Consider the following 15,709-nt stretch of genomic DNA (forward strand, 5'->3'; position numbering starts at 1 on the left):
TAGAAAGGCAAATTACTATCGCCTGAGCATTTTAGAATATTATATTAGAGAGTAGTTAAGCAATAATTCACAAACCCCCATTTACAGAAGACGACTCCTACACAATACATTTACATCCTCCATCTACTAAAGAAGAACAAGTTTACAGATATTCAAACTGTCTTTCCTACCTCTAAAATGTTTTAACCACAATGAGTATAACATCAGTTAATAAAGAATAAGTTCACTGTATTGGTTCCAGCATTCAGCTTCCATCATATCTGAAAGTTTTTGGCCATTTCAGTTAAGAGTTTTCTAGTGACAGACAAAAAAAAAAAAAAAAAAAAAAAAAAAAAAAGTAGTATGAACTTTGCTGGGAAATAGGAAAAATGCTGGGAAATCAGAAAAATGCTAATCTCATAAATATTTGAAACCAATTTTGTTTTTATAAATAAAATGTTTATATTCTTCAAAAATCATTCAAAATTAGTCAATATTTAAACATTGAGACAGTCAAAATAGTATGTCTGGAAAACTGCATCAGTTTTTTAAATCACCAGCATTATGCTTTGCTCTTGGTAGAATCAGCTTTGTTTCTTCTTTGTATATCCCAATTGTAAACCCTGGCCATATTGACTTCAGTGGTAGTAAACTGATCGCGAAGAAAGTCAAGGTCTTCCTCGAGAGCATCAAGATTCTTTGTAGCAGTCGATAAATTGTTTTCCAGCAGTGCCTCAGCTTCATCAATATCATATTCAAGCATCACATTGGCCCCCAACCACAGGCACACTTTATCAGTAGGAAGGATCCAAGCTTTGCAGTACAGGTTATCTGCCAGTAAGAATCTGGCCTCCAGCGAATTGGCCGACTCTTTTTTCTTCTGCATGTATTTCAAGATTTCCAAAGTCTGCTTAATACCAGGAATCTGACTCTTTAGCCTTCTTTTCTTTTGAGCAAGGTTGAGGTCCATAAATTTATACTTTTGGTACTGTTCATCCAGCTTCTTTAGTACTGTATCGGCAGTCTCGTTTCCAGGCTGCTTCATTAAGGAATCTACATCTTCCACAAACGCCGCCTCAGGAATCCCCAGGTGAGGCCGCTGCCCCTTCCCGGCGGCCACCGCTAAGCCACAACCGTCCTTAGCTGTCGCCATCTTGGGGAAGGAGGCACACAGCTCCTCACCAACAGTCTCGTGGAACTATCATTCCATGGGAAAACCTCAGAGAAATGTGACTGGAGGATAGCTGTTGGGTTCCACATTTTATTATCAGAAGCTCTGATGAGTAAAAGAATTGTATATTAAGTGTTAAAAACCTGGATCAACTAAGTATTCTCTTCTGATTCCTGCCTAGGGAATGATTAAGGGTAGGGAAACTTAAGCTATTAATTCCTTCTCCGTGTTGATGCTGCAAAGCGAATAGAAAATTAAATTCATTTTACCTAGCGAAGTAAAATGAGATATATTTATTGTTTTTTTACTGTGTACAGGGGTATTTTTAGAAGAACGTAAATTATTTTGAGTGTATCTTCATAATAAAACAAAAGTAGTAAATAAGGAATTACTGAATTCCTAAATTTGTATTTTTTAATTATGATTATAATTTCCTTTCACCCAAGTAAAATATAGTTAGTATTTTCCTGCTATGGGCTAATAAATAAAACCATGGATGCAGAAGTCTCTCAGAGAATTATCACTTATGGAAAATAGGAGCATATTTGTTAGAATAAAATCAAAACATTTTCTACTTACAGAAACCATTTTGTTTGTTTTCCTAATAAGTGATCTTGTGGCTGACCTTACAAACTCCCAACACATGGAAATTTATGTATTGATTTTTTTATTTGAACACAACATCAGGTATTAAAGTCATGGATGAAATAATGAAATAAATCATTCAATGAATGACTATTCTCTCCCATGGCTGAGCTCTAGACAAATATTGATCATTGTGCCTGTGGCTCCCTGGATAGTGGTGCAGAAGTTTTACAAATGCTTTGCTGGTACAACTTGATAGAAATCTGCCATGGGAAATGCTGAGAAATTTGGAAATATCCCATACCTCTGAAGTTATTTGCAAGGTAACTGAGGGAGTGATGGCCAGAGCACTTTTTGAAAACCCACCTGAGGGGTACTGGAAGAATTTTCTGGCTGTTGGGTACCTAAGACACACACACACTGCAGGAACCAAGTACTGCAGAAGCTGCTCACTGCAAGAACAAGAATCTGGAAGACCACATGCTGCAAGAGATTGGTGCTGAAAGGATCATCTGTTTCATGGACCTGTTAAGGAAGCATCAGAATGAGGAGAAAAACCCTCTCTCCTGCAGTGTCTCTCCAGTGTCCTCTGATGAATAAACATGGCATTATTCCATATGGCAAACTAGAAATATTTAAAGGGTCAAACTCCATTTTAGCAGAGCAGGGAATGAAGATAGAATTTGGAGCTTACTGACAATAAACTGATCCATTGGTCCATTTCTAATGCCATACATTAGCATTATGGCAAGTGCAGTCGCTGGATTAAGTGCTTGTGAAATGTGTTTTTTGTGTAGTTTAAACCTTAGTATAAGATTTTTCTTGAAAGGCTTTTCCAAGGGTGACAGGAAAGACTATATTCAAATCTCAATCAGGAAAAATGTGGAGTAGTATGGTAGTCTTAATTCAAAGATGGCCTTCTAGATCCTGTTCTCTGATAATATAGCTTTTATGATCCTCTCTTCTTTGTTATAGGGAGAATCTATGCATATTTTTTAATCTCACTCCTGTGATTAAGTTAATAATTATTTGCCTTTGTGTCATCAAAAGGGAGTCTATCCTGGTTGGGCCTGATCTGATCAGGTGAATTCATGGAATGAGAGGTGGAGAGAAGCATTAGAGAGCTGATCTCCGGTTGATTGACAAGAGGTCACAGCCATATTGTGAGGGGCCTAAGGAGGAGGTCAGCTGGTAGGGATGTGATTAGTCCATAGGAATTGAGATAGGTCCTCAGGCAACAATTTCTAGGAAAATATAACCTGTTATTTGGCTTTAAGGAAATTAATTCTATCAGTAACCAATATAAGCTTGGATGCATACCCTGAAGTCAGATGAAATTGCATTGTTAGCCTTCATTTCATTGTAGCCTGTGAGATGTTGAACAAAGGACATGGCACGTCTGGACTTTTGCTTGCAGAAAATGTGAATTGATAAATCCATGTTGTGTGTGGTAATTCTGTTCAAACATCAATAGGACCCACTAACATAGGTAGCCTACATGTTTCTTGCATAGTAAATTTCTCTTCCTGCTTGAGTCCCCTACCTACATGAAGCATACTCCCTATTCCTGCACTCAGACATTACACCACCTTCCTCCCTAATTCCCTTTGTTAATTAGCCTTAAGGCAAATAAGATGTTTCCTAATGATTGCTTAAAATACTAAAAAGCTTTCTAGAAATAATAGTTAATTCAAATATAGATCAGATATAGAGTTTATGCTTTAGTGTTCCTGATGCTAGTAACGAGTTAACATATATTGGTAACACAGATGATAGGTATGATAGATTCTTTACCAGGCATTTTTACACTGAGCATCTTGAATTATCTCAATGACTGAATTAGATTCTATGAATATTTCATCCTGAAATTTTGTAACATCAGATGGGTTTCACAAAATACAACAAAGAGTGATTTGCTAAGAAACAATCATATCCAGTATTGCCAGTGTGAATCTCAAGTTATCTTCACAATACACTGCTTCACCCTGAAGTGACTGGGCTGATTAGTTGACAATAACAAATTCCACTTTCAGCCCAGATGCTTGCAAAACTCTCCACAGGACCTTGACAATAATGCTTTTGGGGATAGTGCTCTAGGAACATATCATATCTAAGTGTACAGATTGGAAACAATTATTTTGATATTTTTAATAACTATGGCAAGTACTACCAATTATCTAGACTATCTGTTATTTGCTTCTCCTTTTTACTAGTGGATATGTCTGCTCAGGATCATTCACATGGTCTCTGCATTTTCCTAACGACACTGTTGCTAAATATAAAGCCAAGTGATCAAATACTAATTAACTATGTGTCAGCAAATAGGATGTGTGCAAATTCAAGATTACATTTTTCATACAGTTTGCCTTTGACTTTCTCTGTTTCTGTCTTCTTTTTATTTCATGCTGGAGAATGAGCATAATATTGGTAGAAAGCCAGTCTTTCTAGAATAGGCTTTAGGGTTTTCCTTTAGGGGCCAGCGTTGTGGCGCAGCGGGTTAATGCCCGGATCTGCAGTTCCGGCATTCCATGTGGGCGCCGGTTCAAGACCCAGCTGCTCCACTTCCAATCCAGCTCTCTGCTATGGCCTGGGAGAGCAGTAGAAGATGGCCCAAGTCCTTGGGCCCCTGCATCTGCGTGGGAGACCCAGAAGAAGCTCCTGGCTTTGGATCGGCACAGCTCTGGCTGTTGCAGCCATCTGAGGAGTGAACCATCTAATGGAAGACCTCTCACTCCCTGCCTCTCCTCTCTCTATGTCACTCTGACTTTCAAATAATTAAATAAATCTTTAAAAAAAATTTTCCCTGTACTCCAAAACCAAATGCATATTTAGTAAATGTTTCCTGTAACTGGAATGTATAACAAAACTCTACATCAGATAGACTGTTTTGAAATTAGTGCACTGTATAATTATGAGAAAATTAAGTATTAAGAAGCCTAAAAACTTAAGCAGATATATCCTGAAGGCGAATAGGAATTTAGAACTTGAGTGTTTTCAGCTCTTCTATAATAATAATACATATTTAGGTTTTTCTAGAACCAGTAACATAGGACTATATTCTAAGGTTGCACTATATATCTGTGTATGTGATTACATACAGAAATTTGGGCAATAGTTCAGTGAGATGCCAACTGGCTTTTTTTTTTTTTACAAAAAAGGATAATATCCAGTTGCTATGTGGTATGGTTTGTGCGTGAAATGCAACATATTTTGAAATTCTGTGAAAGGCAAGGGAATCAGAGCAGAACTTCCTACAGCATCAGGTAACTGGCATAGCCTCTGCTTCTTAGGCTCTAGTCACACAGTCTATCAAGATTCCAAGAACTGTGCACTATCCTTTCTGCTCATTGAACCAGCTCTTCCCATCCAGTTTTCTTATTGCTTTAGATAATAAAATAGATCAGAATGAGAGTAGAATAAAAAGTCTGGCACAAAATGACTCTAAAACTGGTCGTATGTGGCTAAGAATCAAATATGGACACCTCAGATACCTAAATTTTGTTTAAGGAAATTAGCATGTATTTTATATATTCTTTTTAAAAGCTTTATTTATTTACTTATTTGAAAGGCAGGCTGACAGAAAAGGGGAGAGACAGAGATAGAGATCTCCTATCTACTGTTTTAATACCTTAATGCCTGCTACATGCTTGGGGCAAGCCAAAGCCAGGAGCTGGGAATTCTATCTGGTTTTCCCTTATGGTTATTGAAAGACCAGATGCTTTGGCCAGCCATCTGTTGTCTCCAAGAAACATTAGTGGGAAGATGAATTGGATGTGTGGAGTAGCCTGAATCCATACTGGCACTCTTTGGTGGGATCTGGAAATTCCAAGTGGATGCTTAACCTGCTGTGCCATAAGACCTGCCTTTATTTTATGAAATTTAACCTATATTAACCTTCATCTCATGTATCTCTCTTACTTTAGTAATAAAAATGTAAAATCATGAACAAATTATGATTAAAATGGCTTGGAGATTACACTATCCTGCCCTCCTTTGTGATGGCCATTTTACAAATGAGGGAACTTTGTCCCCATGAGATTAAGTGGCATGGTCAGTTTTTCATAGGGCAATGTCCACAATCAATAACTAAATCAGTTCTTCCAGATTTGTTCATCTAATACCTGAAATTTAATTCGCACAGATAGTAAACTAGAATATATATTATTTTTATATTATTAGTTGGCAAATGCCATTTTCTACTGCAAAATTTCTAAACATTGTTAATAAAACAAAGTACTATGTTAGAGACATAACATAATTTAGCACATTCTTTTAATATTTAATACAATTAATCAGGCTATTGGTGGTTTTGTATTTGTATTCTTATATATTTTGAGGAATGAATCTTGAAATTCTCATATAAAGAATTGAGAACAGGGATTGCATAAATGAATACAAAACCAGGAAATGAAATTTTTCATTTCACTAATAAGAGATTTTACATGTTTGTCCTGTGACAGATTTATTAATAAATGTTGCCAAGTTCTCTGCAGTGGAGTTGCCTTTGCTCTGAGTCAAACCGAGCTATATAAGAGTCATGGATGGAAGTGGTGGCTTAGAAGGGTACAAAAGATCAGTCAGCTGAGTGTCCTTCAGTTCCTGGCTGAAGCAATTCATGCAACACAGCTGTCACTAACCTGAGATGCCTCAGGGAAGTTGTAAATGCACAGAACACTGGAGTGAGTACACACAGCGATCATTTACCTGAATCTTAGTACATTTAAATAGAATTCCAGTATGTTTGAAAATCAGTCCATATGATGTCTAAAAGACATTAACTTAGTGAAAACAGGAACAGAAGTGAGTTAGTTTTGGAAGAGTGTTCAATGCCTTCTCCATTCTATCACCCTCCCCTTTTTTTGTGCACCTTTTTTTTTTTTTTTTTGGTTCCCTCCCAAATTCATATGTTGTAGCCCTTACTCCCAATGTAATAATATTTATAAGCAGAAGCTTTGGGGAATGATTTGAGTTATATTGGGTAATTATATTAAGATGATATTTATGGACTTAGAAGGGGAGAGGAGAAGAGAGAAAATATCTGGTGTGCACATCAGGAAAAGTCTAGGAAGACACAGTAAAAAGATAGCCAACTATAACCAAGGAAGAGAGCTCTTTCCAGAAAGCAGTGCTGCTGGTATTCTGGTTGTTTCTAGACTTCAGAATTGTGAGGAAATAAACTTTGTTTTAAACCATGCAATTTGTGGTGTTTTGTTATAACAGCTTTAGATGACTAAGATGTTCACAACAAAGACAATTATGTATTGGACAGTACCATTAATACAGATTATGTAAGGAAAACAGGTAATCAGCAAATTAATGAGAGGATTTGAGAAAGGTGATGAGATATTTGAGTAGGAAGGTAATTTACTTGCATAGGAGAAGCAGAAACAGATTCAGGAAGAAAGGTGAGCAGTAAAGAGAGATGAGAATGGACCTATGCTGAGAGAAAATGTCTTGGAGAAGAGGTTTTGATCTATGCAGAACATAGTGAAACTGGTAGAGATATTGACAGTATTTTACTGTGCATTAAGATTCTGGTCTCTTTTGCAGAATTCTCAATAGTCTTAATAGTAATTAAGACTATTCTTTAAATCAACCAATACAATGCATTGACTGGGCATAAAAGATTTTTATTATATTTGGGTTGTAATACACTTGCATTTACTTCTTTCATTTTTAAATATATTTTTTTATTTATGTGAAAGAGTTAGAGAGGGAGAGACAGAGAGAGAGGTCTTCCATCCACTGGTTCACTCCCCAGATGGCCACAATAGCTGGAGCTGCGCTGATCTGAAGCCAGGAGCTGGGAGCTTCTTCTGGGTCTCCCAAGCGGGTACAGGGGCCCAAGGACTTGGGCCATCTTCTACTGCTTTCCCAGGCCATAGCAGAGAGCTGGATGGGAAGAGGAGCAGCCAGAACCAGAACCTGGTGCCCATATGGGATGCCGGCGCTTAAGGCCAGGGTGTTAACCTGTTGTGCCACAGTGCCAGCCCCTGCATTTACCTCTTACTATAGTCCTATAAAATGAATTTGTTATTGTATTTTTCAATTAATAAAGTTAGATCTTAGAAAGTTTATGCTAATTTACAAAGTTCCACATCTTGTAAGTAGTGGAACAGGGACTGTAAGCCATGTTTCATTAATACCAACTTAATTCACAGCATCCATTTATAAATAGAGATGTTAACATAGTAGACTTAGAAATAGGTGTATGATGTATGAGGTGTCTTACTCAGGGAAAATGGTTTAAAAAATGAAGAGCTGAATAGAAAGAAGTACAAGTCATGCTACAGTGCTTCAAGGGTTATCTGGGTAGTTCTTTAACAATCAATTAACTCATATCATTCCTGGCAGGAATTATGAACTCAAGAGAAAATGAAAGAGAAAGATAAATGAACTTCCCAGCGTCCCAAGGCTTTACTAGTCTCTGTCAGATATTGTGTTATTTGATTCTGCTGGGACATCTTGACTTAGTGCCAGTTGTAAAAGTATTATGGGTAATAGCTAAATAATTTGAAAGACTAATTATTGCTTACATTTGAGGAGGAGAGTTCTGATCAAAAAAGAAGTCTTTTTAAAAATTGTTGATAATGGAATATCTGGGGATGTTTCAAAGAGCTGAATACAGACTAATCCATGGCTTCAAAGGAAAAATTTATAAACTGCTTCCAATTTTATGTTTGAACTCTTGGAGAATTTAGAGAATGTGGGATGCACTCAAAGTTATAGAGTGAAATATGATAGAATTGATGGAGAGGTAGTTTGCCTGTTATCTTCCCTTCTCTGATCAGAAGTCAATTAAGAACCAAGTCCACTGGATTCTGTCTGTTGGCAGTAATGTCAGAGAAACACATTTGAAGAAAATGTGTGTGTGGTTTTTTTAAACAATTATTGGGGTCATTGATCCGTCACTTTGTTTCAGGCAGTTCCAACAAAGTCTATATTGTCCTTTTTAAAAACTAAATATATAGAGGAAAATCTGTGCATAATATGTCCAGCTAGAAATATTTTTCTAGAGCAGACTTAATGACTTCCTTAATTTTACTTCTAGAATATAAAGATTTTCCTCAGTATTCATCGTGTCAATACTAACTGTATTGACTTTTTGTTGGTAGTGTAATAAATCTCCACAAGCTTAGTGATAATTAAAACAACACAGATTGATTATCTTGCAATTCTGGAGCTTATAAATTTTAAATGAGTCCTTCTAGGCTAAAATCAAGATGTTGGTAGGGCTGCATTCCTTATGAATGCTGGAGGGAAGGCTTCCTTGCCTTGTTCAACTTTTGAAAGCCACCTCTGTTTAGTGACTTGCGATGTCTTTCTTCATTGCAAAGCCAACAACACAACACCTTCAAATCACTCTATCTTTGACTCTTTCCCACTCTAAATCTAACTAGTTTAGAAGTAGATTATGTTATAACAAAAAAATTTAAAAAAAGAAGGATGGAGGGAGGGAGGAAAGTGTTGTTGTATTCTTAGAATTGTATCTTTTAAATTAATGAAATCTGAGGAAAAAAAAACTTTCATTTGTACTTCCTAAGATATTAGATTATAAATGTCATTGAAAATAATGTGTTAATTATTATATATTGATAAAAAGAGTTAACTGAGGAATAAAATCATGTTCTAGTTAGGAAACACCTTATTAGGGGTATACTTATATATCATATCATAATTGCTGTGAAGTGGAAGTAAGGTTCTTGCACTTTTAAAAATTGCTAAGTATTTTCTCTAAGTGTGAAAGGTTCTTATTAGTGCAGAAATGTATATCAAAATAAATTACAAGGAAACAATAGGCACATGTACATAAGAAACTGAAAGGAAGTAAAAAGAAACAAAGAGCAAAATTTATGCTGACTTGTAAGGAATAAAAACAATGTCCAATGGAGAGAGTTATTAAAGAAGTTTTATCTTTTGGGTAAATTAATTGAATTCCCATAATGAAGGGATGTGTGACAGAGAAATTTCCAGAGAATATAATGTACAGAGTAATCTAAGACTCTCTCTCTCTTTTTTTTTTTTTTTCAGACAGTGGAGGATTTTATTTCTTTTTTTACTTCCATCCAAACACAACCCTTTCTGAGCAACATAAAAGCATGCACATTGATGGCATTTTTATAAAGAAAAACTAAGCAATTACTAAGCTGTAAATCAATAGCAATAAGCTTAAATGGTATTATGAAAAAATTACAGATAGGCATCCAGCTCTAAGACTCTCTTAAGGAGATCAACAATACAAAATAAAATTTTCCTTACAAATATTAAAATCAGGTACAGTCTTTATATTCAGTCCTAAAAGTATCAGTTGCATCACAGTTTCTGTAATAAAGACATGGGAAGCAAATACATGCACATTTGAGTTGTGGGGCAAAAAAAATATATATATCACTAAAACTCCAGTAGTTTAAAAAAGCTATGCATCTTGTTTTCAAAGCACTCTACATTGCATTGTACTGTGCCAAGAGAAGGGGAAAGTGTGGATTATGTATTACCTTGTTCATGCAGACAAATTAAAGCTCAAAAATCCTAAGTGGCCTGTGTGACTTAAAGCCTCACAGTTCTATCCACTAAATGTATTGTCTTCCAGCTCTGGCTTATTTTAAAAGATGTGTGCCTTTATAAGGAAAATTATAAACATACTGATGTTCAGGGGTTGGTTTAAGGTTCCCTCCTTCAAGTCACTATGTCCCTATTTTAATAAAACATAATACATGAAAGACCTTATTATCACCATAGCTTAGATAGAAAATACATATTCATTTTTAAATGTTTACCTATTTCATCTACTTGAAAGGCAGAGTGAAAAAGAGAAGGAAAGAGACAGTGAGAGAGACAGGGGGAGAGAGATCTTACATCCTAATGATTTATTCCCCAAATGCCCACAGTGGCCAGAACTGGGCCAGGCTGAAGTCACAAGTTTAGAACTTGGGTAGTAGGGGCCCAAACATTTGTGCCATCATCTGCAGTTCCCATGATGCATTAGTAGGAAGCTGGATTGGAAGCAGAGTACCTAGAATTTGAACCAGCACTCCAGGTAGCAGCATAACCCACTGGGCCACAATGCTTGTCTCTTGAGTATTTTTTTTTTAATTTTTTTGACAGGCAGAGTGGACAGTGAAAGAGAGAGACAGAGAGAAAGGTCTTCCTTTTTGCCGTTGGTTCACCCTCCAATGGCTGCTGCAGCTGGCGCATCTCGCTGATCCGAAGCCAGGAGCCAGGTGCTTCTCCTGGTCTCCCATGCGGGTGCAGGGCCCAAGCATTTGGGCCATCCTCCACTGCCTTCCCGGGCCATAGCAGAGAGCTGGCCTGGAAGAGGGGCAACCGGGACAGAATCGGTGCCCTGACCGGGACTAGAACCTGGTGTGCTGGCGCCTCAAGGCGGAGGATTAGCCTGTTGAGCCGCGGCGCCGGCTTGTCTCTTGAGTATTGTAACAAGTAATTATTGATTGCCTACTATGAATCAGATGTTATGCTAAACAGCCTAGTGAACCAAACAGATAAACATCCATTTCCTTTTAGGGCTTATTTTCTAGCAGTTTACCTTCTTTGTAGTTAAAATTCTGCCATACTCTACATTTCTTAGGGAACAAACAAACAAACAAAAGAAAAATCAAGATGCTCTTGTTGTTTCCATGAGGCTTTGTATTATTTTGTATTATTTGATTATGTGTCCCAAGTTCAAAATTTCTAGTTAGATATAGAAGTGTTAGTTTTTAAAATATAATTAAAATGGAGTATAAATGATGGGTAATAGACACTGAGCTTTAATCTAGAACCAGAAAAATAGATGCACTGTAAATTTCAGAGTATTGAACTTTATTTTCCTGTTGATTCCATTATTAAAAAGACACTGTATTACTCTGGCATTATGCTGATGATATGTATAAGTGGATAAAAGCACTAAGGGTGTGCTGCACTGGAAATAGGGTTAGAGCATCAGTGTGTGGGTAGGTTAGTTGGGACCAAGGAGGATCCAGGTGGTTACAGCAGTTAGACTCTTCTTCCTGGCCTTGTTTCTTGTTTCATCTCAAATCAAAGAACATTTCTTTTTTTTTTTTTTTTTTTTTCTATTTGACAGATAGAGTTAGACAGTGAGAGAGAGAGACAGAGAGAAAGGTCTTCCATCCGTTGGTTCATCCCCTAAATGTCTGCTACAGCCGGCACTGCGCCGATCTGAAGCCAGGAGCCAGGTGCTTCTTCCTGGTCTCCCATGTAGGTGCAGGGCCCAAGCACTTGGGCCATCCTCCACTGCCCTCCCGGGCCACAGCAGAGAGCTGGAGTGGAAGAGGAGCAACCAGGGCTAGAATCAGATGTCCATAGGAGATGCCGGCACCGCAGGTGGAGGATTAACCAAGTGAGCCATGGCGCCAGCCCCTCAAAGAACATTTCTTGTCATGGTGTATTTTATAAAGGAATGATCAGAGTCTATGTACTGTTTCTTTCTTTTTTTTTTTTGACAGGCAGAGTGGACAGTGAGAGAGAGACAGAGAGAAAGGTCTTCCTTTTTTGCCGTTGGTTCACCCTCCAATGGCCGCCGCGGTTGGCGCGCTGCGGCCAGCGCACCGCGCTGATCCGATGGCAGGAGCCAGGTGCTTCTCCTGGTCTCCCATGGGGTGCAGGACCCAAGGACTTGGGCCATCCTCCACTGCACTCCCTGGCCACAGCAGAGAGCTGGCCTGGAAGAGGGGCAACCGGGACAGGATCGGTGCCCCGACCGGGACTAGAACCCGGTGTGCCGGCGCCGCAAGGCGGAGGATTAGCCTAGTGAGCCGCGGCGCTGGCCTATGTACTGTTTCTATACTGTTTTTTAGACCTTAAGCACAAAGAGCTATAGAATTGGCAGTTTTTCCTATGGAGCTGTTGTTAAATAAATCTTGAGCTGCATCTTGGCCTCACCATTTTCTAGCTGCAACTGGGATGAATAACATATTGCCTTAGGTCTCCGTTTTGTCACTTATGAAGTTGGGTTATATTAATATATTTTTAAGATTAAATTATTTTCAGATTTATGTTTAGACATAGACTCTATGTCTTTTTTTATGCGTAAACCAGACACTTTATGTTAGAATGAGATGGGGAGATTTTTTTCCTCACAGTGTTTATGTTCTGTTCATGAATTGGGACATATTGAAGTGTAGTTTATCGAAGGACAGAAAAGTATCTCTATTATTATCTTTGACACATTTCTTAACCTTTTCAGAACTTACTTTTCTCATTTATAATATGTGGGTGTTAAAATTTGTCTTGCTTAGCTCTGAGCATGGTTTAGGCACATGCACCACAGTATTTATATCATCTCCTTGGATGAGTTATTTGCTGTCTTTGTGTCATTCAGAACCAGAGAAATTGGTTTTATATACCTGTGACAGTGTCAGAATGATTGTTACATTTTCAGGAAATTTGTAAGCAAGAGGTTAATGAAGATTATTTTAAAATTAAATTTGGTGTTTATTTCTAAATAATGTTTATACTAAATGTATAAAAACTCAAAATTTATCACTTCACTATTGTCTGTTCAGTTTATTAATGTGACTGCTATAAATACTGTATAATTGTGAGCCACTGTGCTTCTCTTCTCCATAGTCAGTGATGCCATTTCATCATTGAAATCCATGGTAATCATGGTAGTATTATTGACAGTCTAGATCTCATTCCTCCCCTTGGTAGAAATGACCTCTGAAATAGTTTAGATCTACACCAACCTGTCTAGCATAAGATTTGTATAGAACAGTGTGAGAGGTTGTCTCAAGGCTTGATTAAGTTGCCCTATTAACACTCACCAGGAGCTGCTTTCAGAAAGTATTTAGTTGCGTTTAGCATTGTCTTTAACAAAGTATTGTGTTCACTAACACATAGTCACATAAGTCATTTAGTATGTGTTCTAGTATCAAACAGGGACAGAATCAAATTTAGGTATGTGAGGCATCCTGAATCAATATGAAAAGTCATGTGAAAAATAATGAAGGAAACATGAGTGCTTGACAATCTGTGCATCCCTTTTTAATGTTTATTTTACTGAATATTAGGAAGCTCATAGATATTACCTTGTTTAAAGATATATGCTAATAAGCACAGAATTTATAGACATTTTGTAAAAACTGTACCTTAGAGAAAACCAATATGAATAACTTTAAATAGGAAGAACTAAATTACCCTAATTAGAACATCTCAAGTGGATTTCACTACAATTCCAGATTCCACAGAGGACTTAATCAACCTTCAAACATCCTGACTTCTCAGTGAAGTTAATAGGTATTGTGTGTCTGCTAAGGGCATTTGAAAGAAACCATCTCCATTTAGAAAACACTGGCTCTAGGTGAGAGAGTCCAGAAACAAAACACAATCTACATTAAGTTTAACTATCAGTCTCAGAACTGCCACAGAATTTTCTGGCTACTTGTGTAATACCAAATGCAAATTCTCACTTTACTTCAGTGCAGACCAAAAATATTTGATTAAGAAAATACTACATGCAGTATTTGTAGTGCATCATATTTTGCTTGAAAATTCTCATTGTGAATCATGCTTAAAACCCAAGTCTTCTGTAATCTTACAAAAGCCAAAGGATATTTATATATTCAATTGAAATGTAAAACCTTCAAAATCTACTGACATTTGTAGAATTTTTCTAAATAATGAAATTGTTACATACCTATGTCAATGCCTCTCAGTTATTTTAATAATTCCTCTCACATTCTATCAGATATTATAAAGAGTTGTGAATAGTTTCAAATTAAGATGTTTAGTAAATGTTCACAATGAGTTCATAGAAATCACATTCCCTATTAAATAAGTATGAATACTGACTCGTCAATCATCCAAAGAATCAAAAATAATATTTTTTTCATTACTGAGACTTTTGCAGAGAAGAAATTGAAGGACATAAAAATGTTGACTAATAGCCAGAAATGAGCTAGATGGTTTTCTGGCATGTCTTGATGACTGACAACAGGTCTCACTCTTGCCACTGCCTAATAATGCTAAGCCATGTGTACCTCTGTGCCTGTTTCCTTTTTGTTTAAACACAGCTAATTAGATGGAGTTTTCTGTATCACAATTTGATGACAAAAAAAAAATCTCTGCAAACAGAACTTATAACTTGTTCTTAAATTTGAATTTATAATTTCTGTTTTGAGTTGGTGACTATTTCAAATAAAATCATGACATCAATGTTAAATGCTCACTGGCTGGACCTGATACCATGTTTCACTTCAGGGCATGTTTAATTAGTGAAGTTAAATGTATTGATTTAGTGCAGTTTTAGATTGACAAAGGTCAGGTGATTTTCCAGATATATCCCTCTCCTCACTTTTTAAATCTTGTGTTGGTGTGGTTTATTACAGTTGATGAGTTGCTGTTGATACATCGTTACATAAAATCTATAGTTTGTGTTATGTTGCTCATGGTATAAGATTGCACATAAGGTACACAAGTGCATCCACTACCACTTTATTATTCAGGATACTTTCATTACCCTAAAAATTCTTTGCCTTCTGCCTATTCATCCCTTCCTCCTGTTTCCACAACTTCTGATCATCCCTGGTCTTTTCACTGTCTCCATTGTTTTACCCATTGCAAAATTTTGTGTTGTTGGATTAATATAGTAAGTGGCATTTTCATGTTGCCTTCTGTCACCTAAAAATATGCATTGAAATTTACTTCATGTATTTTTAAGACTTTAGAGTTAATTTGTTTTAGTGTTGAGTAACACTTATTGTATGGATACAAAATCTGGGTCTAGATTCTTTTTTTTTTTGTATTTCAAGAAAAAAATTATTGAAATTATGGCTAGCTTACTCCAATTGAATTATCTTTATCCCTTTGTCAAATCACTTGCCTGAGTTCATATAGGTCTATACCTAGGCTTTGTATTCTGTTTCATTGATCTACTTTTGTCTTGTTTCATTGATACAACCCTGTCTGGATTACTGTGACTTGCAGTGAGTTCTGAAGTCCAGTAGTGCTAGCACT

At 36.8% G+C, this 15,709-nt stretch overlaps 1 protein-coding gene across 1 annotated transcript; it reads right to left on the minus strand.

The window, feature by feature from the left end:
- Window positions 1-541: 541 nt before the first annotated feature.
- LOC133776208 (prefoldin subunit 3) lies at window positions 542-1,132 on the minus strand. Its single transcript, XM_062215012.1, has one exon. The coding sequence runs from the start codon at window positions 1,130-1,132 to the stop codon at window positions 542-544; it is 591 nt and encodes a 196-aa protein (XP_062070996.1).
- Between the last annotated feature and the right edge of the window lie 14,577 nt (window positions 1,133-15,709).

This window comes from Lepus europaeus, chromosome 17 (genome assembly GCF_033115175.1).
Source record: "Lepus europaeus isolate LE1 chromosome 17, mLepTim1.pri, whole genome shotgun sequence".
NCBI classification, from domain to species: domain Eukaryota; kingdom Metazoa; phylum Chordata; class Mammalia; order Lagomorpha; family Leporidae; genus Lepus; species Lepus europaeus.

Bases quoted from the DNA above. Each gene is read 5' to 3' on its own strand.
- LOC133776208 (XM_062215012.1), bottom strand. From the start codon at position 1,132: ATGGCGACAGCTAAGGACGGTTGTGGCTTAGCGGTGGCCGCCGGGAAG.